We start from the raw sequence: 24,335 nt of genomic DNA, 5'->3' as shown, positions 1-24,335 counted from the left end.
CCATTCCCAGGGTGCTGGGTAGCAGACCCCAGAGCCAGAGGCGGGTGGGGCGGCCAGGGAGGGGCCCAGGCCCGGTGCCAGCCCCCGGATATGACATGAGCTTATCGTGGCCCTGTTGACTCTGCAGCTGTTATCGCCGCCGCCCGAGGACTTACTTCACACCCGGACAGCTAAGAATAGAGCCGCCTGGGGGCACCGTGCCAAGGGGAGAGGAGGGCGCGGGAGTGAAACCCAGGCCCGGGGAAAGGGGAGAGCCACGGGCCTGCGGGCAGAGCCGGGTCACGCTGGCCGATGGAGCCGCCGGGTTTCGTTTCCTCCTTCCTCTTGCGCCGCCAGCCATGCAGGACAGGTGACAGAGGTGACTCGAGTTCTTCCACCAAGCACTCCTGCGCCCCCATGTCACCTACTTCTCAAGTGAACCCCGCTCCTTCTGGCTTTCTTTCCTCCCTCTCCTTTCCCAAGGCCTCTTCCAGACCCCCTCACACACATTTTGACCGCCCCTCTATCAACAGGTCACAGAAGACAGATCAAAAGTTGGCGGTCAGCGAAGAGGAGGCCCGAGTTTTATTCAGCCATGTTCAGGTTCCCACTCCCATCTCCGAGCTGTCCCCGCCAGTCCTCCTGGGAGCCACTGCCTCAGGCTTGTCCCCAGGGGCTCGGATGGGCTTCGCCAGGGCTAAGATGGGTTAGGGGACTTGGTGGGGCCTGTGAGGGAGACTGTGGGCAGCCCACCTGAATGCCCAGCTCACCAGCCCAGAACAGAGTTGGGGGCAAAGGGGGGGGGGGGCTGCAGCAGTGAAGAAACCCAGGGAGGCAGTCGGCGCTGGCTGGATGCTCAGCAGGCAACGTGCCCCTACAGGTTGGCGGAAGTGGCTGCCAGGTTCGCGTAAGAGAGAGTGCTGCCACCATTGCCTGCAGAAACCTAGGTAGGGGGAGAAGGGATCTAGGGTGAGGGGCAGAAGCTTTCCTGGGAGAAGCTTCTTCCCCAAGGCCCCTGGATGGCACCCCGCGGCTGGGGTGAACGGTCCAGGAGCCTGACTAGCTCTCAAAGGGTTAATTTGGAGAGAGCACCTGCTGGTCACCACCAGCAGCCAGGTGACTGTAAACAGGGCCACTCCTCCTTCTGCTCCCCTTCACTCCCTCCCCTCGGCTCTTATCAGCTCCCCCTGCTTTCCCCTCCTGCCCCTTTTTCCCTCCATTCTCTGCTCCTCCAGCCCAAGGGGGTGTGTGTGTGTCTGTAAAACTGGAAGAAGGAAGTCCCCAGGGGGAGGAAAAATGGGGTCAAGAAAAGGAAACTCCTCTCCCTTCCCCCACTTGAAGTGGCTTTCCAGCCCCAGGTGGCCAAGTAATTATTTACTAGGTCCTGGAGAGAAAGGAAGAAAGAGGGAGGAGGGGTCTGTGCTTCTCCAGAGATTCCCAAGAACCTCCCCCTCACCCGGCACCCAGGCTCACCTGGCTTGGTGAGACTTCTTCCCCAATTCAGAGACCCCTCCTCCCCACTAGCCTGTCTCAATCTACCCTCCATTCTTAGGAGACAAGCTGGGGCACAGGTGCTCCTTCCATGAAGGGCTCCCCTGGGCGCAGTGCCCCACTCATTTCGCCTCTGGGCATCCCAGTGAACAGCCCTGGCACCAGTTCAGCGGAGCACTGAATGCTCTTTTGGGAGTGCTGGTAGTGGGGGCACCCCCTACTGAGATCCCCCTTCTTCCATGGTCTCTTCCCAAGGCCCCTCCCCCAGAACTCCCCTGACCTCCAACCCCAGCCTTGTCAGGTCCTCATTGTCTACTGTCACTCTCACCTCTTCTAAGTTCTTTGGGCTTTCCCAGTACCCTTTCAGAACCCCTGCCAGCCAAAGCCTCTGCCTCCCTCCGCCATCCTCACCTCCTCAAAGGGGCTCCGTTTGGTACTGCCAGGGGGCACATAGCGCCCATGGGTGTGGTAGGTGGGGTACTCGCTCATAGGATGGTAGGCATCTCGGGTTGGAAAGAGGTCCAGCTGCCCATAGTTCTTTTGTCTGCACTGACACACAACCTGGGGAGATAGGAGGTAATGGGGGGCATGGGGGTTCCTTCTAGCAGAGGGACTATGGTCAGGGCTGGGGACTGAGCACTTACCAGGGCAATGAGATAAATGATGGCCAGGGCAACCAGAACACAGACCAGTACCAGCAGGGCAATGCCCCAGCCAGGCACCCCAGATCCAGACTGGGCAGAGGAAGGAAATGATGCATCACGCACTAAAAGGAAAAGCAGCGGTCAGAGCAGTCTCTCAAAGGAGGTGACCCTCCCCTTATTAGTGCCAAGAGGAAAAGCAGGAATCCAGATGCTGTAGAGAGAGAGGGTCCCGGGCAGTGTGGTGTTGGCTGGCAGCTGAGGAAGTGGTCTCACCACTAACTCCACTGATGGTCAGGTTATATTTGACTGCTGCTGCTTCAAGCTGACGAAGCTGTCTCTCCAAGTTGTGGGCAGTGGTACCCTCTCGGAAGGCCAAAGTTAATTCTACCACCACAGATCCTGGCCTGGTCAGAGAGAAACAGGCAACTCAACCATGGGTCCCAGCTTCTGGGTCAGCACACCACCCACCCCCCGCAACCACAAGTACACCAGCCCCTCCCCACAGTCAAGACAACATCCACCCATCCCACATAGAGTCCACACCCAGAACTGTACCTGAACTTGATACCTAAGAGGCCCAGAAAATCCTCTTGTTTATAAGTCTGCACAAACTGGGGTGAGAGGGAAAGGACTAAGTTTTGATGCAAGTTCTTCAAAGAGTTCTGAAGGCTGCTTCAGGGGAGCCCGGTTGAGGAAAGGCAAGCTACTCACCAATACAGAAATGCTTCTCTGCAGCTTCTGGTAGTAGCTGGTGCTGGGATTTTCCAGGGAAGAGTTAAACTGGAGGTTCGTAATGTGAAAAGACAGGAAGAACAGGGAGACCCTAATAGGCAACTGCTGAGTAGTCTTATGACTGGAGGAGGTCAGAGGTACTATGCTCTGGTTAGTGCTGCTGGCAATTGTCCTGGTAATGTGGCTGGTGCTCGGAGATGAGGCTCCACTAGTGGCCCGGGGTGAGGTGCCACCGTGGACCGAAGGGGCAGCCGAGCCTGAGGCAGGGCTGGCGGTCGGAGATGAGGCGCCACTGGTGGCCCAGGGTGAGGTGCCACCGTGGACCGGAGGGGCCACCGAGCCTGAGGCAGGGCTGGCACTCGGAGATGAGGCACCACTGGTGGCCCGGGGTGAGGGGCCACCGTGGACCGGAGGGGCAGCCGAGCCTGAGGCAGGGCTGGTGGTCGGAGATGAGGCGCCACTGGTGGCCCGGGGTGAGGTGCCACCGTGGACCGAAGGGGCACCCGAGCCTGAGGCAGGGCTGGCGGTCGGAGATGAGGCGCCACTGGTGGCCCGGGGTGAGGGGCCACCATGGACCGGAGGGGCCGCCGAGCCTGAGGCAGGGCTGGCACTCGGAGATGAGGCACCACTGGTGGCCCGGGGTGAGGGGCCACCGTGGACCGGAGGGGCAGCCGAGCCTGAGGCAGGGCTGGCGGTCGGAGATGAGGCGCCACTGGTGGCCCGGGGTGAGGGGCCACCGTGGACCGGAGGGGCAGCCGAGCCTGAGGCAGGGCTGGCGCTCGGAGATGAGGCGCCACTGGTGGCCCGGGGTGAGGTGCCACCGTGGACCGGAGGGGCCGCCGAGCCTGAGGCAGGGCTGGCGCTCGGAGATGAGGCGCCACTGGTGGCCCGGGGTGAGGTGCCACCGGGGACCGGAGGGGCCGCCGAGCCTGAGGCAGGGCTGGCGCTCGGAGATGAGGCGCCACTGGTGGCCCGGGGTGAGGTGCCACCGTGGACCGGAGGGGCAGCCGAGCCTGAGGCAGGGCTGGCGGTCGGAGATGAGGCGCCACTGGTGGCCCGGGGTGAGGTGCCACCGTGGACCGGAGGGGCAGCCGAGCCTGAGGCAGGGCTGGCGGTCGGAGATGAGGCGCCACTGGTGGCCCGGGGTGAGGTGCCACCGTGGACCGAAGGGGCAGCCGAGCCTGAGGCAGGGCTGGCGCTCGGAGATGAGGCGCCACTGGTGGCCCGGGGTGAGGTGCCACCGTGGACCGAAGGGGCAGCCGAGCCTGGGGCACGGCTGGCGCTCGGAGATGAGGCGCCACTGGTGGCCCGGGGTGAGGTGCCACCGTGGACCGGAGGGGCCGCCGAGCCTGAGGCAGGGCTGGCGCTCGGAGATGAGGCGCCACTGGTGGCCCGGGGTGAGGTGCCACCGGGGACCGGAGGGGCCGCCGAGCCTGAGGCAGGGCTGGCGCTCGGAGATGAGGCGCCACTGGTGGCCCGGGGTGAGGTGCCACCGTGGACCGGAGGGGCAGCCGAGCCTGAGGCAGGGCTGGCGGTCGGAGATGAGGCGCCACTGGTGGCCCGGGGTGAGGTGCCACCGTGGACCGGAGGGGCAGCCGAGCCTGAGGCAGGGCTGGCGGTCGGAGATGAGGCGCCACTGGTGGCCCGGGGTGAGGTGCCACCGTGGACCGAAGGGGCAGCCGAGCCTGAGGCAGGGCTGGTGCTCGGAGATGAGGCGCCACTGGTGGCCCGGGGTGAGGTGCCACCGTGGACCGAAGGGGCAGCCGAGCCTGGGGCACGGCTGGCGCTCGGAGATGAGGCGCCACTGGTGGCCCGGGGTGAGGTGCCACCGTGGACCGAAGGGGCAGCCGAGCCTGAGGCAGGGCTGGCGCTCGGAGATGAGGCGCCACTGGTGGCCCGGGGTGAGGTGCCACCGTGGACCGAAGGGGCATCCGAGCCTGAGACAGGGCTGGCGGTCGGAGATGAGGCACCACTGGTGGCCCGGGGTGAGGTGCCACCGTGGACCGAAGGGGCATCCGAGCCTGGGGCACGGCTGGCGCTCGGAGATGAGGCGCCACTGGTGGCCCGGGGTGAGGTGCCACCGTGGACCGAAGGGGCAGCCGAGCCTGAGGCAGGGCTGGTGCTCGGAGATGAGGCGCCACTGGTGGCCCGGGGTGAGGTGCCACCGTGGACCGAAGGGGCAGCCGAGCCTGAGGCAGGGCTGGTGCTCGGAGATGAGGCGCCACTGGTGGCCCGGGGTGAGGTGCCACCGTGGGCCGAAGGGGCAGCCGAGCCTGAGGCAGGGCTGGTGGTCGGAGATGAGGCGCCACTGGTGGCCCGGGGTGAGGTGCTTTGGTCACTTAAAGCCTGTGTACTGCTGCTGCTTGTACCAGAGACTGTAAGAAAGATTGTTAGTGTAGGGTTGGTGGCAGCTGTCAGAAGTTGAGGTTACAGAGTTGGGTTGGGGGACAAATCAGCACAAGGAAAAAATACATTCTCTGGCATCTGAAGAAGTAATGCCAGGAGAATTTGGGGAGTGGCCCCTAGGTCAGCCCTCCTCCTCCCTCACTGCTGGCAGCCTCCCTCCCTCTTCCCATATCTGTCTGCTCCTGGCTTGTCGGGTTTCTCCACTCCTAAGATTTACCTCTCCTGACTCCACCCCCACCCCCTCCAGACTTCTTTCAGGACGTTCGCCTGCCCCTGGCACCCATTCTCCTGGGGGGCTGTCTCTTCTCAGCCTGTCCTTAGCCTCACTCCTTTATTCTTTATTCTGGCACAGACTGGGCCACCACTGTCTGCAACTTCTGCCTCTTGTATGCCATCTCCCAGGAAGCAAAACCCACAGAAAGGCTGGGAAGACCCCCTCCCCACCTTGCGCCCCTTACCTGTAAGCACTTGGAATAGCAGCAGCAGGAAGAAGAAAGGGGCCTGGAAGTCCGGTGTCATGGTGGTGGCCAAGTGGTGGGGAGGGGGCAGAACAGACTCAGGCAGGCAGTGCGCACGAGGTGGAGCAGGCACAGGCGCCTGCTGCTTTATACCGGTCCCCCGCCCGCCCTAGGCTCAGCCAGAGCAGGTGACAGGTGACAAAGCTCCGCCTCCTCCCCCTTTCCCTACCTCCTACCTCTTCCTCTTCCTCTTCCTCCCCAACCATTCCTGGCCCCTCAAATAGGGTACGTGGGCTCCAATCACTCGACCCTCTGACAACCTGTTTGTTTTCCAACTGGCCTCCCCCTTTCACCAACCACTCCCTGGCTCCAGAAGGCGGTGGAGGGAGTCTGGAACCTGACCTGGGTCCCCATGGTCCTATTTTAGCCCCAGGACAACAGACAAGGTGAGAAAAGTAACAGAGAAAGTGGGCTAGGTCAAAGTCCTGCACGGCAAGGCCGGGAAGCTCATCCTCAGGTCCCCCGCACCATTGCCCCATTCTCCCTGGGTCCCTTGGAGTCCCACTCTGGGGGCTGAGAAGGAAGGGGAAGGCTCGATAATGAGTAAACTAGTTGCTAGTTTTGGACCCCCTCCCCCCAACTACTTCCCGGAACAGCCCCACTCTTCTAACCGCTCTCTGTCCCGTTCCACACACGGTTCTACCCTGAAACCCACAGTCCCGCCCCCTGCCGGCCTTTCCAGCAGCCTGAGTTCCTTCTTTGACTTTCTCCCTAGAAGGGGGCGGGGGAAGAAATTTCCACTTAAAGAAATATGAAATCTGGGTTCGGCCGAACCCTAGGGTCTTTGCTTTCCCAGTCCTCCACCTTGTAGCGGCGGCTCGCTGGCCGGGCTCTCCTGCCCTCTAGCGGTCACCGGGAGCCTCACCGGGCCTGCCCGAGCGGGCTGAGGGGTGCCTCGTCCCGGGAGAGGAGGTTGGGTGGCGCTGCCTAAGTGGGGGCAGAGAGAGGCTGGGGAGGGCAGGCCCGGGCCGGAAGAAGCAGTGGCTTGGACAGAGAAGGGGAGGAACATACTGTACCATCGACGGAGGGGCTGGGAGCTTTAGGAGGGGACTCAGGCACGTGGGGGCGGTGTCTGGAGGAAATGGCACTAAGTGGGTGGGGTCCTGAGTTAACGCGGAACGGGCACCGAGGTATTTGGCGTGGGCAGCGGAATGTGGGAGGGAGAATGGGACAGATTAGTTATGTATTTAGGAGGCAGAGAATAGGTGGGGCGACAGAATGGTATTTAGGGGCACGGAACTATCCTTTGCGGAGCAAAGTGGTATTTGGGGCCGGTGGGCACAAGCTGATGGGGGTGGTGCAAAACCGTTTGTGAGCGCGCATGATTTGGGAAGACCAAGTGATATTCTGAAGGGCAGAAACATGTGGGACCAAGGAGTATTTGAGGCCACAACGGCGCACGTGGAGCTTATCGAGTCCCATCCGGAGGTCCTGGGGTTGCGGTCTAGACCGACAGAAGCAATTACGTCCGCATTAGGAAACAATTCTTAGCCCCAAAGAATACAGATTGAGAAATGAATTTTAAGAACACTTCGGTGCGGCGGGATTGCAGGGAAGCCGGGGAAGAGGAAAAGGACCACAGCTCCCAGACGCGCGCGACTCCGCCGGCTTGGCGCGGCATTGTGCGGCAGCCGGACCCGGGTGCGGGCTCGGGGCCGGAGGGCGTTTACGTCATCGCGCCCGGGCGCGGCCGGGAGGCGGGGAAGCACCCCCAACTCGCCGGCTAGAGAAAGGGCGAGTATTTAGGTGGGCGGCCTCAAAACTTCAAGCCCTGGCGTTGCCAGGCAATAGCCATTCAGTTCGGTTGCTGGGACACGCGTCACCATGGAGACGGCCCCGCGCCGCGCAGTCTGAGTATTTAAAGAGCAAGCGCGCGCAACGCCCCGGCGTCTGAAAGCGGCCTTCCAGGATATCGCGGTCTCCCTTTCTCCCTTTCTCCCTCCCCCTTACCACCCTCTTCACCCTTTTCCGGGCGCCAAGTCTCTCTGGCCTCCAAGGTGAACCCAACTCCCCAGCGCGTCCCGGGTTCTCGGGCTGGTCCGGCTTCAAGCGGTGGAGAGCGGGATTCCGGGCCCCGGGCGGGCGGGAGGGACGGGACGCGGTGCAGTGTTGTTCTTTCCCCCGCCAATATTGCACTCGTCCCGGCCTCCGGCCCCCTCGGCCCCCCGGCCTCCCCCTCACCCCGAGCGGGGCAGCCCCAGCCCTCCTGGCTCTCGATCCCGGCTGCTCTAAGATAGACTGGAGTGTCGCCGCTGCCACCGTGAGTAAGTGGGGCTGGGAGGACTTTAGCCATCCTCCGACCACCACCCCATCCTTCACCTAACCTCCGTCCTTCACCTAACCCCCGTCCAGCACCTTCCTCACCGTGCCCCAAACTCAGCCAAACTTCCTCTAGATCTCTAACTTCCATTCTACTAGTCCTCTCCCCGCCTCAGGTTTTTTCCTGCTCCCCCCACACTATCCCGGCAAAATCCCTAAAATAAGTAATTGCACTGGCTTAGAAAACAATTGGAACTTTATGGCAACGTGCTGTTGTCTTTCCTGGCGTTAATGCCTGAGAAATACCCCTCGAAAACTTCTCATGTCCTGAACAGTGGGGTCACCACCCCTCTGGGGCTGAACTGATGGGTGCCAGAGGAGGTTCTGTGTTTGGCTGAGGGGCTGTAAATTAGACCCCAGGGTCTCCAGGATGGACCCCAAGGCCTGAGGGTCTAAAATCAGGATTCTGAAGCCGGTGGCCACCTCTTCACACTCTTTCCTGGAGCAGCTGCCTCCGGAATGGCTCAAAGTCCTCGGGCACTGTGTCTGAGAAAGGAGATATGATTAAGGTCAGAAGAAGTGACTCCCATGAGGGCAGGAGAGGTCAGGCTGATCTCCGTCTGGAGCCTCACCATTGCATCGATACTGGAGATTGGACCAAATGATGTTTTCTTGGGAGAAGCAGAATACACCAAGACGCCCCCCTCGCATGGATGTGTCAATGATCACCCCAGAATCGGCCACTAGCTGGGAACCCTCATAAAGCTTCACCCTGTCCAGGATAGGGGTGTCCATTGGTGCTAGGGTGCCAGTGGGCACTGTGCCACCATGACCTGGCCCTGTTCATCCCCAACCCCCCTTGGGCTCACCAGGCCTGAGAGAGAAGGGAGGTGGGGAAAAGGGAGGAAGGAAAGGGGAGGGAAGGGGGGTGCTTTTCTCAGGCCTGGGGCCCCTGGCTCTTTGTCCAGCCCCCTTTGCATCTCAAAGCACCAGCCGCATTCCAAGCGAGGATTGAGTTGCCATGACGATGAGTACAATGGGCTGGGGGGTGAAGTCACCCGCTTCCCAGGCTCTAGTCCACCCCCCCATCCCCTGTCCTGGTGCCCCGCAGCCCCAGGCACCTTAAAGGGGAACCAACCCAAGTCCCTGCACTCTGGGCTCTTGGCCATTGCCCCTCCCTTCCCTGTCATCCCCACCAAATAGGAAATGCAAAGTTGTGGACAGAGTGCTGAACTGAGAAGCCTCAGCCTCGCTACTAAGAGGTGTGGAGTCTGGGTTTCCGTTAGCTCTTCTGTAAATGATGATCCCTTCCAGGTCAGACACTGATGAGGCAGGTTCTGGGCTGTACCAGTGATGGGGCTGGATGTGATGTGCCTCTCCACAGACTGGCCTGGGGTTTGGAGGCTCCCAGACACACCCTCATTTTACAGAGGGGAAAATGGGGCACAGAAAAAGAAGGACTTGCCCAACATTGCTTATAGGTCCTCGGCAGCACCAGCACCAGAGCCCAAGCTGCCTGGTGTTAGGAAGAAAGCAGGGCCAGGACAGCGAGTCTGTGGTGAGAGGGGAGGTAGAGAGAAGTGGTCCCAGTCCGGGCCCAAAGGCACCAAGACACTGAGTAGAGGGGAGGTCACTGGGGAGTCCCAGCTAGAGGTGAAGGAAAGGCTGGGCCTGGGGTCCCTTGGGAGGGCTCAGCCCCTCCCCTCACCGAATGTAGCCAACTTGAGGCCGGTGCAGCAGCTGCCAGCGGTAGGAAGTCTTGTCACGCCAGCCCACATTTCGTGGGTCAGTCCACAGCAGCCGTACCTGATCAGGGGTGTGACCTGTATGCCACAGGGCATTCCTGAGGTGCTCGCCTGGGCCAGACACTGATGTCACTGCCTAGGGGGCATCGGCAAACACAGTGGGTCAACCACAGGACCCGACCAAGGGAAGACAGCAGGTTGGTAAGTGCAGGTGGAAAAGGGAGTCAGGAGAATATTCTGGAGCCCTAGGGAGCCAACCTCCAGGCCATATGTCTGGGTAAGAGGGTTCCCCCTACTCAGGCAGTTGGGGAGGCCCCAGGGTTGGTGGGGGAGCCTTTGGGAAAGGGCCCTGGATTGGGGAATCTGGGCAGCTGCGGGACCTTGAGCTGTAGCCCGGGCTGGGCAACAGCCCGGAAAGGTGTGGCCTGCCAGTAGGTCTGCTCCGTTTGCTTCCACATGACCACGTAGAAGCGGCCGCTGTCCTGATAGCTGAAGAGAAAGCCTGCGTAGTCATCATCAGTCACTGTGTTCACATGGAAGGTGCCTTCAAAGTCCACACCATTGAAGGCTGTATATCCTGGGGGCAGGTGGGTGGGTGGGATCAGAGTCAGGGGCAGCAAAGCTACTGATGCCCATTGTGGGGTGGGGATGGGAAGGGATGCCAGCTAAATGTGTGGCTCCATCCTCTGCCTGTAGGGCCCCTCCATTTGGAAGTCATTGAAATTGTTGAATTGGGTGTCCCTTACATACCAACTGCCAGGCCGGGGTCACTGTTCATGGTCTGAACGATTTCCATGCCCTGGTGGTATGCAGTAAAGACAAAAGCCCTGGTCCAGGTGTGCTGCCCTCCTTAGGCCCTGCTTGCTAGTCTGGCCTGACAGCACCCGCCCAGCCCACTGCCCTAGTACCTGGTTGAGCACGACCCAGTTTGGGTCAATCTGAGCGTCACCCTCAGGATCCAGGACGACGGTCTGGTAGGCCCGAAAATCCGTGAGGGTTACCTCTGCACTTTCAGGGCACACATCCAGGGGGTCAACCACTGCATCATTGTCAAAATCATCCTCACACACATCACCAACGCCATTGCCTGGGCAGGGTGAAGCCAGGTGCTCAGGAAGGCCCTGGCCACTGCCAGTAGCCAACACTACCACCTCTCGGGCCTTGAGATGTTGACCTCTCTCCACCACCCTGCCTTCCCTCACTCCCCAGCAAGGCCTGCCACTTCTCCCTGAGCAAAGCCCATGCCAGCCCAATCCTCTGGGGACTCCAGCCTTACCATCTGAGTCCTTCTGATTGGGATTAGGTACCAGGCGACAGTTATCAGGACCAGGAGGCACGTAATCTGGGACACCATCATTGTCATCATCCCCATCACACTCATCTCCAAGTCCATCATTGTCTGAGTCCAGCTGGGAGCTGTTGGGCAGCTGCGGGCAATTGTCCTTAGTGTCCTGATGTCCATCGCCATCACTGTCCAAAAAAGAGGCACCTAATAAAGGCTTTTAAAAGTGCCACATCCTTCCCCACTCTTCTGCTTAGGAGTCTCTCTGGGGTTTACCCTCCATTCAGCCAGACCCCTTGCAGTCAGCCAGATGAGGTGAAGGTCCAGCAGTAAGAATGGAAGGTAGACTATGGGAATGACCTGCTACTCGATAGTAGTGGAGAGTTAAAGTTAGACCCTAGAGGGAATTGAAAACATACTAGAGGAAAATAAAGTATCCCCTAACCTTCCATCTCTTGGCCAAAACCCTACCTGTCTTCATTGGTGTCACAGACATCCCCCACCAGGTCGCTGTCTGCATCTGTCTGAGAGAGAGGGACCTGTTCTCACCATCTCCTCTTGATAACTCTAAAGAGGGTGACCTGACCACTTCCCATCCAAAGGGCTGGGCTTCATCCACCAGTCATCCCACCCCTTCCCTGCCCTCTCCATTCCCCTGTACCTGGGTGGGATTGCTCATTTCAGGGCAGCTGTCGCAAGCATCTCCCACCCCGTCCTCATCCCTGTCTGTCTGCAGGGGGTTGGGGACTTTAGGGCAATTGTCCAATCCATTGGGGATGCCTAGAAGATATGCAGGTAACACAAGGTTATCACTAGAACGTATCACTCTGTCTTCTAGGTTGGTGGAAGCCCTGAGCTCTATCTCCCATCCAGAGGACAGCTGGTCAGGAAATCTGCCTGTAGCTTGTCTTATCCTCTTGCCTACTCCCTGCCTAACCCCACCCCCTCCCTCACGTTCCCACTAACATCTGCCACAGGTAATCTCTCACCCAGGCTGACTTCCCCCAAGCATTGCCCTTCCCGAATTCTCAGCCTCCCCGCTTCATTCCCACCATATCCAAATTCTTAGAGGTCTCCCAGCCACCCCCTCAGCCCCAGGCCTGCACCATCCCCATCCACGTCGTTGTCACAGGCATCCCCTTCCCCATTGCCATCTGTGTCTTTCTGGTCATTGTTGGGAACGTTGGGGCAGTTGTCACAGGCATCACCAAATGAATCTGTATCTGAGTTTTGCTGGTCCTTGTTGGGAAACAGCCGGCAGTTGTCCTGGGGTGGGAGGGAAAGAGTCAGGCGTCCCTTGAACCACTGGCCACCTTCCTCATCCCTGTACCCTTGTCTCCAATCACCACTCCTGTGATGGCCCACCTGCTTGGCTCCGTCCCACCCACCCAACTTCCCTGTAGTCCACCTCATCGTGGGCACCAGGCTTATGGCTCCCTAACGTGGAGTATTAGGGCCCCTCCTCAGGAGCTGCCAGTGGCCAATGGAGGACAGGGTTATGGGACAAGGCAACAGCGTCACAGAGAAGCTGGAAAGGTCAGGAGCCACCTCAACATTCTTGATCCCGTCCCCGTCAGCATCATCATCACACTGGTCCCCCACACCGTCGTTATCAGCATCTTCCTGCCCAGAGTTGGGTGTCAGAAGGCAGTTGTCCTAAAGGTCAGGGGGAGGAAATGGATGAGTTCTGTCCTCTCTCAGCCTGGGGTGCCCCATCCGCTCACTCGCCCGCCTGCCCCCTGCACCTGCTTGCAGTGTTTGTTGTTGTCCATGCAGGGCAGCGCCTGGTCCGGGTAGCCATCGATGTCCGTGTCGGGCCCACACACGTTCCCGTTCCCAGCCCAGCCCACGTTACACTGGGGCAACACAAAGGGTGGGAGTTAGTGGTCTGGGCTGGCTCCCCACACCCCACCCTCTCCAGGCTCTCTTTTCACCAACCAGTTTCTGGGCCCGGGCCCACCTCCCTTTCCCATGCAAGCCCCCATACCAGTCCCTAAACATGGTCACCAGCCCTACCCCTTTCCCCAGACACCACCCCCCCCTTTTCTTCCAAGCCCCAGGCCTAGCTCACCGAGCAGGACACTGCACCATTGCGTTCAAAGAGACAGTGCGCGTGGACATGGCAGGGGCTGTGGGTCGGGCTGTGGCAGGTCCGGGCTGGGAAGCAGCCCTGGCTCTGGTTGCCCAAGAAGCCCAAGCGACAGGGACCACACTTGAAAGAGCCCTAAGAGTAGGGAGGCAGTGTCTCAGGAAGGAGGGTCAGCCCACCACGACCAGCAACATCCCCATCCCCTGATGGGTGTAGGAGGGACCCTCACAGCTAACAGGCCAGGTCCATTACTTATCTCCTTTAGGTTCTCCTGACAACCTTTCAAGGAGGGTAATAGCCCCATTTCTCAAGCGAGGATGCTGAGGCTCAGAAAAGGTAAATAACTTGCTAAAGGCCATGGCTAGTAAGAGGCAGGATCGGAATTCCAAACCGGGTCCGTGTTGAACACCTACCACATGTAATGTCCTAGGGAAGGAGGAGGGGAAGCAGGAAATCTGAAGAGGGGGTTGCACATTCCCACCACCCAGACACTCAGGTGTTCAGCTCACCACAGTATTGGTGCAGATGGAGTTTGGGTCGCAGCCACCATTGTTACCATCATTGCATTCATCAATATCGTTGCAGACCTGAAGGGGCAGACTTTAGGTAGAACCAGACTTACGGTGGGTCTCCTCAGGTACAGGAGAGAGCACTGGTGTGGCCTTATCTTTGAACATGGACATGAAGCCCAGACCCAAACCCAATGCAAAGCTGGCAGATGAGCCAGGAGCCTCATCCCATTTATCCCAAGGGCTCCACATCCAACCCAGAAGCCCTCCGCCCCTGCAAAGCCAAGATCTTTTGTCCACGGACTCTACCCAACCTGACCTGTTTGCTAGCCCGGGCATAGTCGATGCCCACACCAGACACCCGTGTGCCTTTGTAGCCTCGGGGACAGGCTTCGCAGTGGAAGCCAGGCATGGTGTTGACACAGCTGGAGCCCGGGAAACAAGGGTCCGCGTGAGCACACTGGGGACCAGACGAGAAGAGGTCAGGCCCCTGCCTGTGATCCCAGGACCACTGCTCCTGGTCTCCCTGTTTGCAGGCCTCCCCTCCTCAACCTCATTTATGCTCTGATCCCACCCCCAGCCTCCTGTGGGTTCCCTCCTAGCCAGCCCTCTCAAAATGCCCCTGCCACTCTCCCAGCTCCTTCCCTGCGTGGCCCTGCAGTCTTTGTCCCAGACCTGTCTCCCTCCTTTCTCATATGTCTTTTCTGATCTCCAGCCTCTTCTAAACCCCAGGTTCCTCTGCTTCTGACCAACATTCACCCCACCTTCTTGGGCCTCGCCTAACTCCCTCACCCCAGCTTTCTGTGCCCTTCCAGAAAGGGCCCTCACCCACCTCATTGATGTCTGTGCAGTGGGTGCCATTGCCCTGTAGGCCAGGGGGGCAGGGCCCACAGCGGTAGCCGGGGTACTCGTACACTTCCATGCAGTCCACGCCTCGGAAGCAGGGGTTGGGGCTGCAGTGGGAACGCTGTTCATGGAAGCCTGGGCAGGGGGGCGGGCACAGTCAGAGTCACCTAGAAGTCACCATTTAATTCACCAGAAGTGGAGGCCAAAGCCCTGGGGTGGGGAGCACACTGGTGCCACCCGGAGCCCTCCCCTACTCTCCTACTCACCGCACACCTGACACTCCATGATGGTGTTTCGGATCAGGGACATTTCTTTCACCTGGTAGACAGAAGGATGGGGCGGAGTCAGCTCTTGGCATCTGCCACCCCACCCCAGAATCAGCGCCACCCTTCACCAGCCCACTAAACCTGGTCTCGGATGTCATCCCGCAGCTCTACCAGGATCTGGTTGAAGAGGGTGAGTTGGGTGACCAGCGCCTTGGTCTGCTCCCCTGTCAGGGTCCAGGGTGCAGAGAGGCTCAGAACTGGGGCACCAGCCCCGGCCCCTCTCTGGCTAATAAGCCAGGTGCTGCCACTGCTGCCCACCCATCTTTAAACCCCACCCCATTCCTGGCTGAAAAGGACTTAGTTTCAGGCAGCTGCTCCTCCTCCCCATCCTCATGCCCTTTCACCTCAGCGTGGCCTACTCACCTAGGATGGAGTGGAGTGCGTTGGTCACTAGAGAGGACAAGAAAACACAGAGGGTGGAGATGTGAGGAGGGGCCTGGCTGGTGAGGAGGAGGAAGGAGGGAACAGGAACAAAGGGCTGGAGTCTTGGAATAAAGATGTGGTGTCGAATGGTAGGAGGGCAGTGGTGATGCGCAAGCAGCACCTGCTCCTTCCACTGGATGAGGGTCCCTCTAAGGGAGCTGCCTCACAGACAATCGAAACCCAAATCCTCCTGTTCCTAGGCATGGTAGTGGCAGAAGGGATCCAAGTGAGAGGTGACCCAAAGCAGGGCCAGGGCCCCAGTACATTCTATTTCCTCCCTCCCAAGCTTCCACCACAAGAGCTCTTTGAAATATCTGGGAGACGTGGACATTTTATTTAGGTAAGAGCCTCTGAGCATCCCTGTTAGAGAGACCAGGCAGATGGGCAATGCTTAGGGAAATGGCTGGTAGGTGACAGATGCCAGTGGAAGCTAAAAAAGACTCAAGACCCTTAGCTCAGTCAACCAAGAAAGACCAAGCAGCTAACTTCCTCACCCCCACTCAGAGTTCTTCAGAGTTATATTCTTTTTTTGGATCATTTTATTTTTCTGGCCACCCTGGTAGGTGGGATGACCTTAACAGAGATTTTTTTTGACCCACACCTCCTGCTGGGATGGTATTATTTGGAAATCATAGAGTCAGAGGTGAAGGAGATTTGGGGTCACAGAGTCAGAAGCCCCAGGAATAGGTGAGCCGAAAGAACTGCTGTTAAGGGGGAGGGAGGTCAAGAGGATGGGAGGGACCAAAGATCACAGGACCCGGGGTCCAGGATGTCAGCTAGCAGAAGTCTGTGTTACCTGCACTGTGGATAGACTCATCCCCCTGGAACGGACACTCACTCAGGGCTCCGACCCGGGCCATGGACCCGCCCAGAATCATTTTCATAGATTCCACGAAGCCCTGGGGGGACAGAAACAGAATGGGGTGGGAGGACCTACCAATTCTTCCTCCCACCGGTGCAAACTGTTTCACAGACACTCAGGGGGTCCTCCTTTCCTGCTCACCTGCATCCTCAAATAAGCCTTCTGTCCCGTCCTAATCTCCAGCCCACTGACTTCCGCTGGAGGAATGGGGGCCAGGGCCGGAAGGCCAGCATGCTGGTCGCCCAGTTTGCAGTCCACATAGAGCTGCAGGGCAGGGCTGGGTCTGGACGGACCTCGGAGTCGCAGGAGAGCCGTGTGTGTGCGCCCGTCAGCCAGGCCTGCTTGCTGTAGGTTCACTGCATGGACTTTGCCATCCTCCCGCTGGTACCGCACCAGCACTGCCCAGAAGGGGAGGTCAGTATGTGCACTGTTCCCCATCCCGTCTCCCAGCTGAGAGACAGGATGGATCAATTCTTCTGAATACCACATCTCTAGGGCTATCACTCCTTATCCAGCTATGTATCTCTCAACACCTTGTACATAATAGGTACACGAAAAATATTTTCCAAATTGATTCAAAGACTAGGACTTTCTTAGTCTTCAGTGTCATCAGATCACTCTCTCCCCTGCTAGGGTGGCAGCTGGTTCCATACCCACTGAACCGTCCCAGTGATCTGAGACAGTTCAGATCCCTGGGACACAGCGATACCACTTCTGGGGCACAGGGACATGCCTCCCCTCCCCCCAGGCATTCCCACATACAACTCCCATTCCTACAGATGCCTCACCCTATTGTTTGGGTGCCTGGCCTCCTGAGGCACCTCCTAAGTGCCAGGTGCCCCTGGTGCCGGGACACAGCCTGATGGGTCCACGGTCCCCACTGGAGCCCAAGGAGAATTAAGAGGGATCTGAGAGTGGGGATGAGGAAGAGTGCTCAAAGGGGTCACCACGGCAGGAAAGGAGATGCCCACCAGTCACCTTTGTTGATCTTGCCCACAACAGAGGCCTCCAGCCATCGTGTGTTGTCTTGGCGAGAGTAGAGGCCGAAGAGGACACCACCCTGCTTGGGGGGCAGGCGGAAGGTGGACAAGAGATAGATGTCCCCAGCAGTGAGCAGGGCTGTCCGGATCTTCTCCACCACAGCTACCATCTGCCGGGACTCGCCCACAGTCAGCAGGTCAATCACTGGTCACGCAGGGATGATCAAGGTCAGACCCCTGTCAAATGCTAAGGCCTGCTCTCTCCTCTGAGCCTTCGGGGGTGGGGCATCCTTCATCACCACCCGATAGTGTTAGTCACCTCCTCGAAATTCAGCCCTTGTCGCCATCAGAGGACAAGGCATTGTGCCTTCCTTACTGCCACTCTGGGAACCAGCAGGCCTGAGGCTCACTTCGAAATACAGAAACAGCACCCCGCAAACTTGAGATGCTCCCACCAGGTGGCGCAAAGGAGTCACCGTGCTGATCCCAGGCAGGAGTAGCACCTGGTGCCCACAGCACAGAAATAGGAAGACAGATTCTCTTTACCCGGCTGGGTTTGGCTCATTCCACACCCTAGTGCCCCTCCTCCCATCCTGGGGGTTCAGCACGCTCGCTCTGGATGAAAACAGCTGCTCACTGAAGGCTCCGACCCTCCTACTGTCTGGCTCTCTCCTACAGGAACGTAGGACCCAGCTTCTCTGCCTCCTGCGTCCTGGCCAATCTGTGGTTTCCCTTCCAGCCAGCAAAGAATCTGTGCCTGTGTCATCTGCTCCAGCTACCTCTCCCACAGCCACAGGCCCATCCTACCACCAGACCTCCAGGAGGGCCCAGACCTCTCGGTCCCCACCCCCCCATCCCGTTCTTAGGCAGCCAGGAGCCCAGGGGTGAAAGAAGCCACCTTTGAGCTGCTCTCCCAAACCCTGGGGTGCCTGGGGATGCTCAGACACCAACCCAGCCAGGCAGCCCTAGCTAGCATCCAGCTCCTGAGTCCTCTGCCCTGGCCTCATGCTGACCCTGGCCAGCTCCCACTCATCCACCACCTTCTGGTGTCAACTCCTCCCCACAGGGCCATAATTTCATCAACTCTTCTCTCTGATTCAGTGTCAGGACTCTCCCCTCTCCTTTTGCCCACATGCTCCCTGCTATTAGGCTGGGGGCAAATGGGGAGGAGGCAGAGAGGGGGCTAAGAAGATTGGTACAGGCTTACCCTGCAGGTCCTGACTGGCAGATGTGAAAGTGCAAAGGAGGAGAAGAGCCAGGGCCCCCCGAAGTTCCTGCGTCTCCATGCCGCTCAGCCGGCTCACTACCCCTGGCAGGCAGGCGGCTGGGAGGGGAAAAGGCTAGGCGGAGAGCAGGAGCGGGGGGGCGGAGGGACTGGAAGGGGGAGTTGAAGGGGGGGCCGGCAGGCGGTGAGGGGGGGGCTGAAACAAAGAGCTGCCAATCACCCTGGAGGCATACCCAGCTCCGGGAACCAGGGGCACTGGGGAAGAGTCCTGGAGGCCTCCTTGCCTCCTGCCTCTCCCTAATGGTGCTCTCCCCCAGGTGCCTCCCTCTCTCCCGGCATCTCGCTGTTGGGGGCTGCTACCGAACGCTACTGTTTTCTGGAAGCCACAGTTGGGGAAGGCAGGAACCCTTGGCGGGGCAGTGCCAGACAGTGGGCATTATTCCACAGCTGGCATGAGAGAATTCCAAGGGAGTGGCCGAAACTAGCTCGCTGTAGTGCCCAGGGGATGGCCGCATGGCATGAAGTTTGCTGCTCGGATAGAGCAAGTGCTCTTTATTAGGGTGGGGGGGGCCCCATGACTTGTGCTTGCGCCTCCGTTTTTCCCTCATTCCTAGGAAAGCTTCGAGTCTGGAAGCGTCCGCTGGGAACTGGAGGGAGAGTCTAAAACAGTGGTCGGTGAGGTTGAAGAAATCAGGAAAGAGGAAAGGGACACCAAGGACAGGAGTAGACCAAAGGACAGGCCAGGGGCCGGGGGCCAGACTGGGAACACTGGGGGTACCGGCGGACAGGCCGTGACCCGGATGAAGCAGAGGGGCGCCTCTGTTCCCGTTACCAAGGCAACAGCCCGCGAGCCCCACCTCCCCTCCCCCCACTCAGGCCCCAGCCCTGCCTCGCTCCGGCCGCCGCCACCGCCCCTGTTTTGTTTCCATGGCGACAGGAGGCGCGGGGCCGGTTCCAAACATAACGCGCTGTGGAAAACATGCAGCTCGGGGGACCCCCCCCACCCCCGCAGCCCCCGCTCGGGGCCGAGCCCTGAGGGGCCCCAGGAGCAGCCCAGACCTCGTGCAGATTTGCGAGGGCCCCCAGAGCCCGTCCAGGAGCACAAAACCCCCTTCTCCTGGGCCCGCCGCGCCTTCGGGGGTTCAGGGCTCCCCTCGGCCGAGGCACCCTGACTCTCCAAGGCGCGCCGCGCTGAGAGCCCTTCCCCCCCCCTTCGCGAGCCACCTCTGGATCAGGCGGCGTCCGCCCTCCCCCGAAGCCCTCGGCCCCGCCCCACGCCGTCAGGCAGCCTCTTGGGCCGGGATAAGCCGCGCCCTCCTGAGGGCCTCCCCCGGCTCCCCACTGCGATCCGCCAGAGGGGCTGGGGGCGGATCCGCACAGTGGAGGGCGGAAGCGCAGGGGGAGGTGCTTCCGGGACAGAGGGCGGGCAAGATGGCGGCGCCCATGGAGCTGTTCTGCTGGTCAGGGGGCTGGGGGCTGCCCTCAGTGGACCTGGACAGCCTGGCCGTGCTGGTGAGGAGCGGCGTCGGCGCCCTCTGCTGCGCCCTGGAGGACTGGGGAGGGGGCCCGGACTAGCAGGTCATCCGAATTTTGCCAGGGCGCCTCAGCACGGGTGCAGTGGGGGAAACTGTGGCCATCAAAGAGCGTGCCTGGCCGGTATAGACTCAGTGTCCTGTGTCGTAGCAGCCTAGGTTTTGTTTAGCGATGGAAAGAGGCCTGATCAGGTGTTCAGAAGATGAGTTTTAGTTCTTGAACATCCATTTACTGGCTCTGTGACCTTGGGACGATCCCTTCTTTCTGGGCGCTGTTTCTTCATCCGGAGGTTTACTAAGGCTGGACGATCTCAGGGTTCTCCGGCTCGGCATTGCTGCTTTCTCCTCAGCCTCCCTTTCCTCCTCCTCAATCAACAGCATTTACTGAGGTTATTATTTATTTAACTAAAAGGCCCATAGCCAGGCTCTGTAGAAAAAGCTTTGGAGCCAGGCAGACTAGTTCACTTCACACATTCACTCACTCTTTCATTTAATAAGCATGTATTAGGCCTCTTCCAAATACCAAACATTGGCATGCAAAGATGAATAGCATTTGGTCCCTCCCCTGAAGTTGTTTACAGAAAGATAGACATGTCAGCAAATAAGTGTAATAAAATGTTCAGGTGCTAAGGTATAAGTAGGAACAGGCCATAGAGACTGCCCAGGAAGGGATGGTTAGTGCTTCCAAGTGAGGCTAGGTGTTCACCAGGTAGATGGCAGGAGAGAAGATAGAGGGGAGGATTTTCCTGGCTGACTTGTAATCATGGACATGTCCATAATCTCTGTGAGCCTTGTGTTGCCCATTGTAAAATAGGAACAGTAATGTCTACCTCTTTTTTTGTGAGGCAATTCCTAAGCATAGGGCATAGCACAAAAGGTATTCAATAAATGTTATTTCTTTTCTTAATTCCCCTGTGGGGACCATGTCCCTGGCCTCTCTGCCTTCTGCTTCCTTCCCTGCAGACTTATGCCAGATTTACTGGTGCCCCACTCAAGGTGCACAAGATCACCAACCCCTGGCGGAGCCCTTCAGGTACCCAGTGTCCCTGGGGGGTGAGGAAGGGAGTGTACAAGGGGAAGAGCAGGAGACAGACAGGGATGTGGTGCAGTTATGTATGCATAGGCAGCTAAGGGTCTGGTGGACATACTTCTTTCTCAACGTCAGGAACTCTGCCTGCCCTTCAGACCAGTCATGGAGAGGTCATCTCAGTACCACACAAGATCATCACCCACCTTCGAAAAGAGGTAGGTGGCTTGGGTAGGGGGGCTGCCAGTGAGAGAAGTTCAGTCAATTCAGTGCAACACACATTTATTGAGTACCAACTATATGCCAAACCAGACGCAGGGGACCGAGCTTCAAGGAACATGTAGTCTGGTTGAGGAGACACAGACGTGTTGCTGTGATGTAGTTGAGTAGTAGGCTAGAGATTCAGCTAGGCCACTGTCAAGGCATCTGGATGCACAATGACTTCTGCCTGCTGGGTGAGGAGGGAGAGATGAACAGGCTGATGACACATGGAAGGGAAAGGAGAGTAGGAGAGAACAGTTGGCTCAGATGAGGTCCTCAAAGATGAGACCAGAAAAAAAAAGATGGGACCAGAGAGGGATTGCTAAGGGCCATTGCCCTTTTTTCAGGGACCAGGTCGGGCTTTATAATATGGAGCTCAGGATGGACGAGGCTAAGAGCCAGGGTGGGGAAGTTGAAAGAGCATTACGAGAGGATTGGGGAGGCCTAGGCTGTGCTTTTCACTGTCATTGGCTGTGTGACCTTGAGCAAATTGCTTAACCTCTCAGAGCCGTAAGCTCCTTATTGGTAAAACTACGGGGCTTAGCCGGGATGCTTTCCAAGGGCTCTTCTAGTTTCATGGTCTAGTTCCAAAAGTGAACATATTGTCAGAGAAGTGGGACCCTCTTATTCATTTCTACTTTCCCAAAGGTGGAGGAACCAGGGAACTAATGGAGGCTTGAGAGGCATGGAGAGAGGGGGTCCAGGTAAAAGCCAAAGTTCCTGGCGGGACTGGGCTATTGTTGCCTTATGTATGAACACAGCTTTCCCAGTTTCCAAAGAGTTTTCTCCTAACACAGCCACACTGAGAGAAAGATTATTATCCCTATTCCATGGGGGAGAATGAGGCTCAGAGAGATTTAAGGATCACACTCAAGAGGTTAATTGGGGACAACGTTTACTCAGGATGTGGAGGAGGGTGCTGAGGAGCAGATACTGGAGCCTAGCAAGGTGTGGCAGGCTGAGACCTGGGGGTATGGTTGGAATGTGTGTGTGGTGGTGGTGCCCGGGCCATGGAATGACATAGAAGAAACACCCAAGAGCTGGGCACTGGGGCCCTAGACGTGGGTTCACTGGGTCTTGGGAGCATGAGGATGGCATCCCCTAGTTCCTGAGGCACTGATTGAGGCCCAACCTGCATCTGAGCTCCGCTCTGCTAGTTTTGTGGTGTCTGGATCGGAGAAGTTACTGTTAGAAAGTTGCCGTCAGCAGGCATCCTGCCAGCTTTCTGTGGAAACTCTGGGAGCTGCTCCTGGTTTGTGGCTGGGCCTTCCTTCCAACCCCCAATGGGCGCGGGACGTTGACGGCCAGCAGGCTCCAAGGTCCAGGCTTCCCGCCAACGGCAACAGGCTACCGACTGGGCCCAGGCAAGGGGGTCTCAGCGAGCAAAGCCCCACACTCTACCTCTGCTACACTCAGAGGTCAGTGTGGGTGGTGCCAGACAGGATGCCTCCCTCCTTGAGGAAGTGTCCCTGGAGTCCCCCAGCATCCACCTCACAGTGGATGTTTCCTCCACAGAAGTACAATGCAGATTATGATCTGTCAGCCCGGCAAGGGGCAGACACCTTGGCCTTTATGTCTCTGCTGGAGGAGAAGCTGCTCCCGGTGCTGGTGAGTGTGCCCAGACCTCCCAGCATGGATGGTCAGTGGGGGAGGGGGTCGGGCATACACACAGACACCCCCCCACACCCACACACAGGCTTGGAGCAGCGTGGGGACCAGAAGCCCACCCTGGGTCAGGCAGGTGCACTGGCTCAGACCTGCCTCTTCCTTCCTACACACCCAATCCAGATACATACTTTCTGGGTAGACGCCAAGAACTATGTGGAAGTAACCCGGAAGTGGTACGCAGAGGCTATGCCCTTTCCCCTCAACTTCTTCCTGCCTGGCCGCATGCAGCGGCAGTACATGGAGCGGCTGCAGCTGCTGTGTGGGGAGCACAGGCCTGAGGAGGAGGAAGAGCTGGAGAAGGAGGTACCTCTGGGACAGGGGGCTGTTGTATGAGAGGAGCCCCCAGGACAATGGCCAGGAGTGGGAGTGCCTGGCCGGGGAGGCGGCACTGCTCCCGCAGCCGCAAGCTGACCTGGTGTCCCCCTATAGCTGTACCAGGAAGCTCGGGAATGCCTGACCCTTCTCTCTCAGCGCCTGGGCTCTCAGAAATTCTTCTTTGGAGATGCGTGAGTCTGACTCCAGGGGAATCATAGGTGGCTTGGAAGAAGGTACAGGTTCAGACAGCCACAGAGGCTAGGGTGGGCTCAGGCTCTGGACAAGAGGTCCTCGGGACAGACACTGGGTCTGGTGACAGTGGGGCTGTGTGTGGGCCCGGAGCCGCCTCAGTGGTACAGGAGGGTGGGAGGGCCGCCAGGCCCAGGAGGGGCCTGCTGGGCTGTGGGGCACTCAATGTGCCCTTTATGTAGCCCTGGGATAGAGTCCCATTCAAGGCCAGGCTGGCGCCACCTGGGGCGCCTTCCCCACACCAGGACCAGAACTGTGTGTCCTCTCCTCCCCTGGTGGTCCCCTGCTGCCCAGAGCCTACCTTCCCAGGGCCGACTCTTCCTCCGACTCCATCTCTCCCCCTTCTCCATCCCACCCTTTCTCTCTGCTGCAGCCCCGCCTCCCTGGATGCCTTTGTCTTCAGCTACTTGGCCCTGCTGCAGCAGGCGAAGCTGCCCAGTGGGAAACTGCAGGCCCACCTGCGGGGGCTGCACAACCTCTGTGCCTACTGCACCCATATCCTCAGCCTCTACTTCCCCTGGGAGGGAGGTAAGGGGCAGATGGGTCAGGGGTGCGCGCTAGCTCTGCGGAGAGTGGGCAGGGATCCAGAAACCAGCCCCCCGACCCACCTTCCTTCCTTGCCCCTCAGCTGAGGTGCCACCTCCACGCCAGACACCAGCAAACCCAGAGACTGAGGAGGAGCCATATCGGCGCCGGAACCAGATCCTATCTGTGTTGGCGGGGCTGGCAGCCATGGCGGCCTATGCCTTGCTCAGTGGCATTGTCTCCATCCAGCGGGCACCACCTGCCCGGGCCCCACGCACACGGGCCCTGGGCATGGCTGAGGAGGTTGAAGAGGAATGATTTATCCTCATGCTCCCAGGACTGATTTTTCTACTGTCATGCATTCCAGAGGCTCCTATGTTTCCCCATTGTTGGTATGGCTGGAAATGGGGTCCCACCCCCAGAATAAAACTGCTCACACTGA

At 59.0% G+C, this 24,335-nt stretch overlaps 3 protein-coding genes across 4 annotated transcripts; 1 reads left to right on the top strand and 2 right to left on the bottom strand.

Annotated features, from left to right (window-relative positions):
* Window positions 1-534: 534 nt before the first annotated feature.
* Window positions 535-6,643, bottom strand: MUC1 (mucin 1, cell surface associated). The gene is made up of 7 exons (XM_082456577.1): window positions 5,711-6,643; window positions 2,826-5,221; window positions 2,670-2,725; window positions 2,388-2,518; window positions 2,115-2,236; window positions 1,882-2,031; window positions 535-922 (listed from the first exon to the last, which is right to left on the bottom strand). Exons 1-7 carry the CDS (start codon window positions 5,769-5,771, stop codon window positions 854-856), a joined length of 2,985 nt encoding a protein of 994 aa, XP_082312703.1. The 5' UTR covers window positions 5,772-6,643; the 3' UTR covers window positions 535-853.
* Window positions 6,644-8,267: 1,624 nt separating this feature from the next.
* On the bottom strand, window positions 8,268-19,170 carry THBS3 (thrombospondin 3). 2 transcript variants are annotated; one of them, XM_082456589.1, is made up of 23 exons: window positions 18,299-19,170; window positions 17,090-17,296; window positions 16,253-16,509; window positions 16,046-16,148; window positions 15,190-15,216; window positions 14,908-14,990; window positions 14,767-14,818; window positions 14,487-14,635; window positions 13,974-14,114; window positions 13,655-13,732; window positions 13,128-13,280; window positions 12,802-12,912; window positions 12,605-12,712; window positions 12,163-12,322; window positions 11,718-11,836; window positions 11,528-11,580; window positions 11,051-11,244; window positions 10,683-10,861; window positions 10,525-10,573; window positions 10,155-10,351; window positions 9,738-9,910; window positions 8,662-8,801; window positions 8,268-8,575 (listed from the first exon to the last, which is right to left on the bottom strand). In XM_082456589.1, exons 1-23 carry the CDS (start codon window positions 18,375-18,377, stop codon window positions 8,517-8,519), a joined length of 2,871 nt encoding a protein of 956 aa, XP_082312715.1. In that variant the 5' UTR covers window positions 18,378-19,170; the 3' UTR covers window positions 8,268-8,516. The 2 variants fall into 2 exon arrangements, with proteins under 2 accessions (XP_082312715.1, XP_082312716.1); XM_082456590.1 differs by lacking the exon at window positions 8,662-8,801.
* A 511-nt stretch (window positions 19,171-19,681) lies between these two features.
* Window positions 19,682-24,335, top strand: MTX1 (metaxin 1). Its single transcript, XM_082456981.1, has 8 exons — window positions 19,682-19,828; window positions 20,812-20,881; window positions 21,014-21,093; window positions 22,652-22,744; window positions 22,925-23,107; window positions 23,234-23,310; window positions 23,742-23,896; window positions 23,997-24,335. Exons 1-8 carry the CDS (start codon window positions 19,748-19,750, stop codon window positions 24,209-24,211), a joined length of 954 nt encoding a protein of 317 aa, XP_082313107.1. The 5' UTR covers window positions 19,682-19,747; the 3' UTR covers window positions 24,212-24,335.

This window comes from Balaenoptera physalus (genome assembly GCF_965194825.1).
Source record: "Balaenoptera physalus genome assembly, chromosome: 1".
Classification (NCBI taxonomy): domain Eukaryota; kingdom Metazoa; phylum Chordata; class Mammalia; order Artiodactyla; family Balaenopteridae; genus Balaenoptera; species Balaenoptera physalus.
The sequence above is the reverse complement of the archived record's forward strand: the minus strand, read 5'-3'. Positions and strand labels throughout refer to the sequence as shown.

Excerpts from the sequence above, each read along its gene's own strand:
- MUC1 (XM_082456577.1), bottom strand. The coding sequence starts at position 5,771 with ATGACACCGGACTTCCAGGCCCCTTTCTTCTTCCTGCTGCTGCTATTC. Across the intron at positions 2,726-2,825 it reads AGAGAAGCATTTCTGTATTG|TTTGTGCAGACTTATAAACA; the intron begins GTGAGTAGCTTG and ends CTCTCACCCCAG. Across the intron at positions 2,032-2,114 it reads TCATTTATCTCATTGCCCTG|GTTGTGTGTCAGTGCAGACA; the intron begins GTAAGTGCTCAG and ends CTATCTCCCCAG.
- THBS3 (XM_082456589.1), bottom strand. The coding sequence starts at position 18,377 with ATGGAGACGCAGGAACTTCGGGGGGCCCTGGCTCTTCTCCTCCTTTGC. Across the intron at positions 14,991-15,189 it reads CGCACTCCACTCCATCCTAG|GGGAGCAGACCAAGGCGCTG; the intron begins GTGAGTAGGCCA and ends GGACCCTGACAG. Across the intron at positions 10,352-10,524 it reads TGACCCCGGCCTGGCAGTTG|GATATACAGCCTTCAATGGT; the intron begins GTATGTAAGGGA and ends ACCTGCCCCCAG.
- MTX1 (XM_082456981.1), top strand. The coding sequence starts at position 19,748 with ATGGCGGCGCCCATGGAGCTGTTCTGCTGGTCAGGGGGCTGGGGGCTG. Across the intron at positions 19,829-20,811 it reads TGGACAGCCTGGCCGTGCTG|ACTTATGCCAGATTTACTGG; the intron begins GTGAGGAGCGGC and ends CCTTCCCTGCAG. Across the intron at positions 21,094-22,651 it reads TCACCCACCTTCGAAAAGAG|AAGTACAATGCAGATTATGA; the intron begins GTAGGTGGCTTG and ends TTTCCTCCACAG.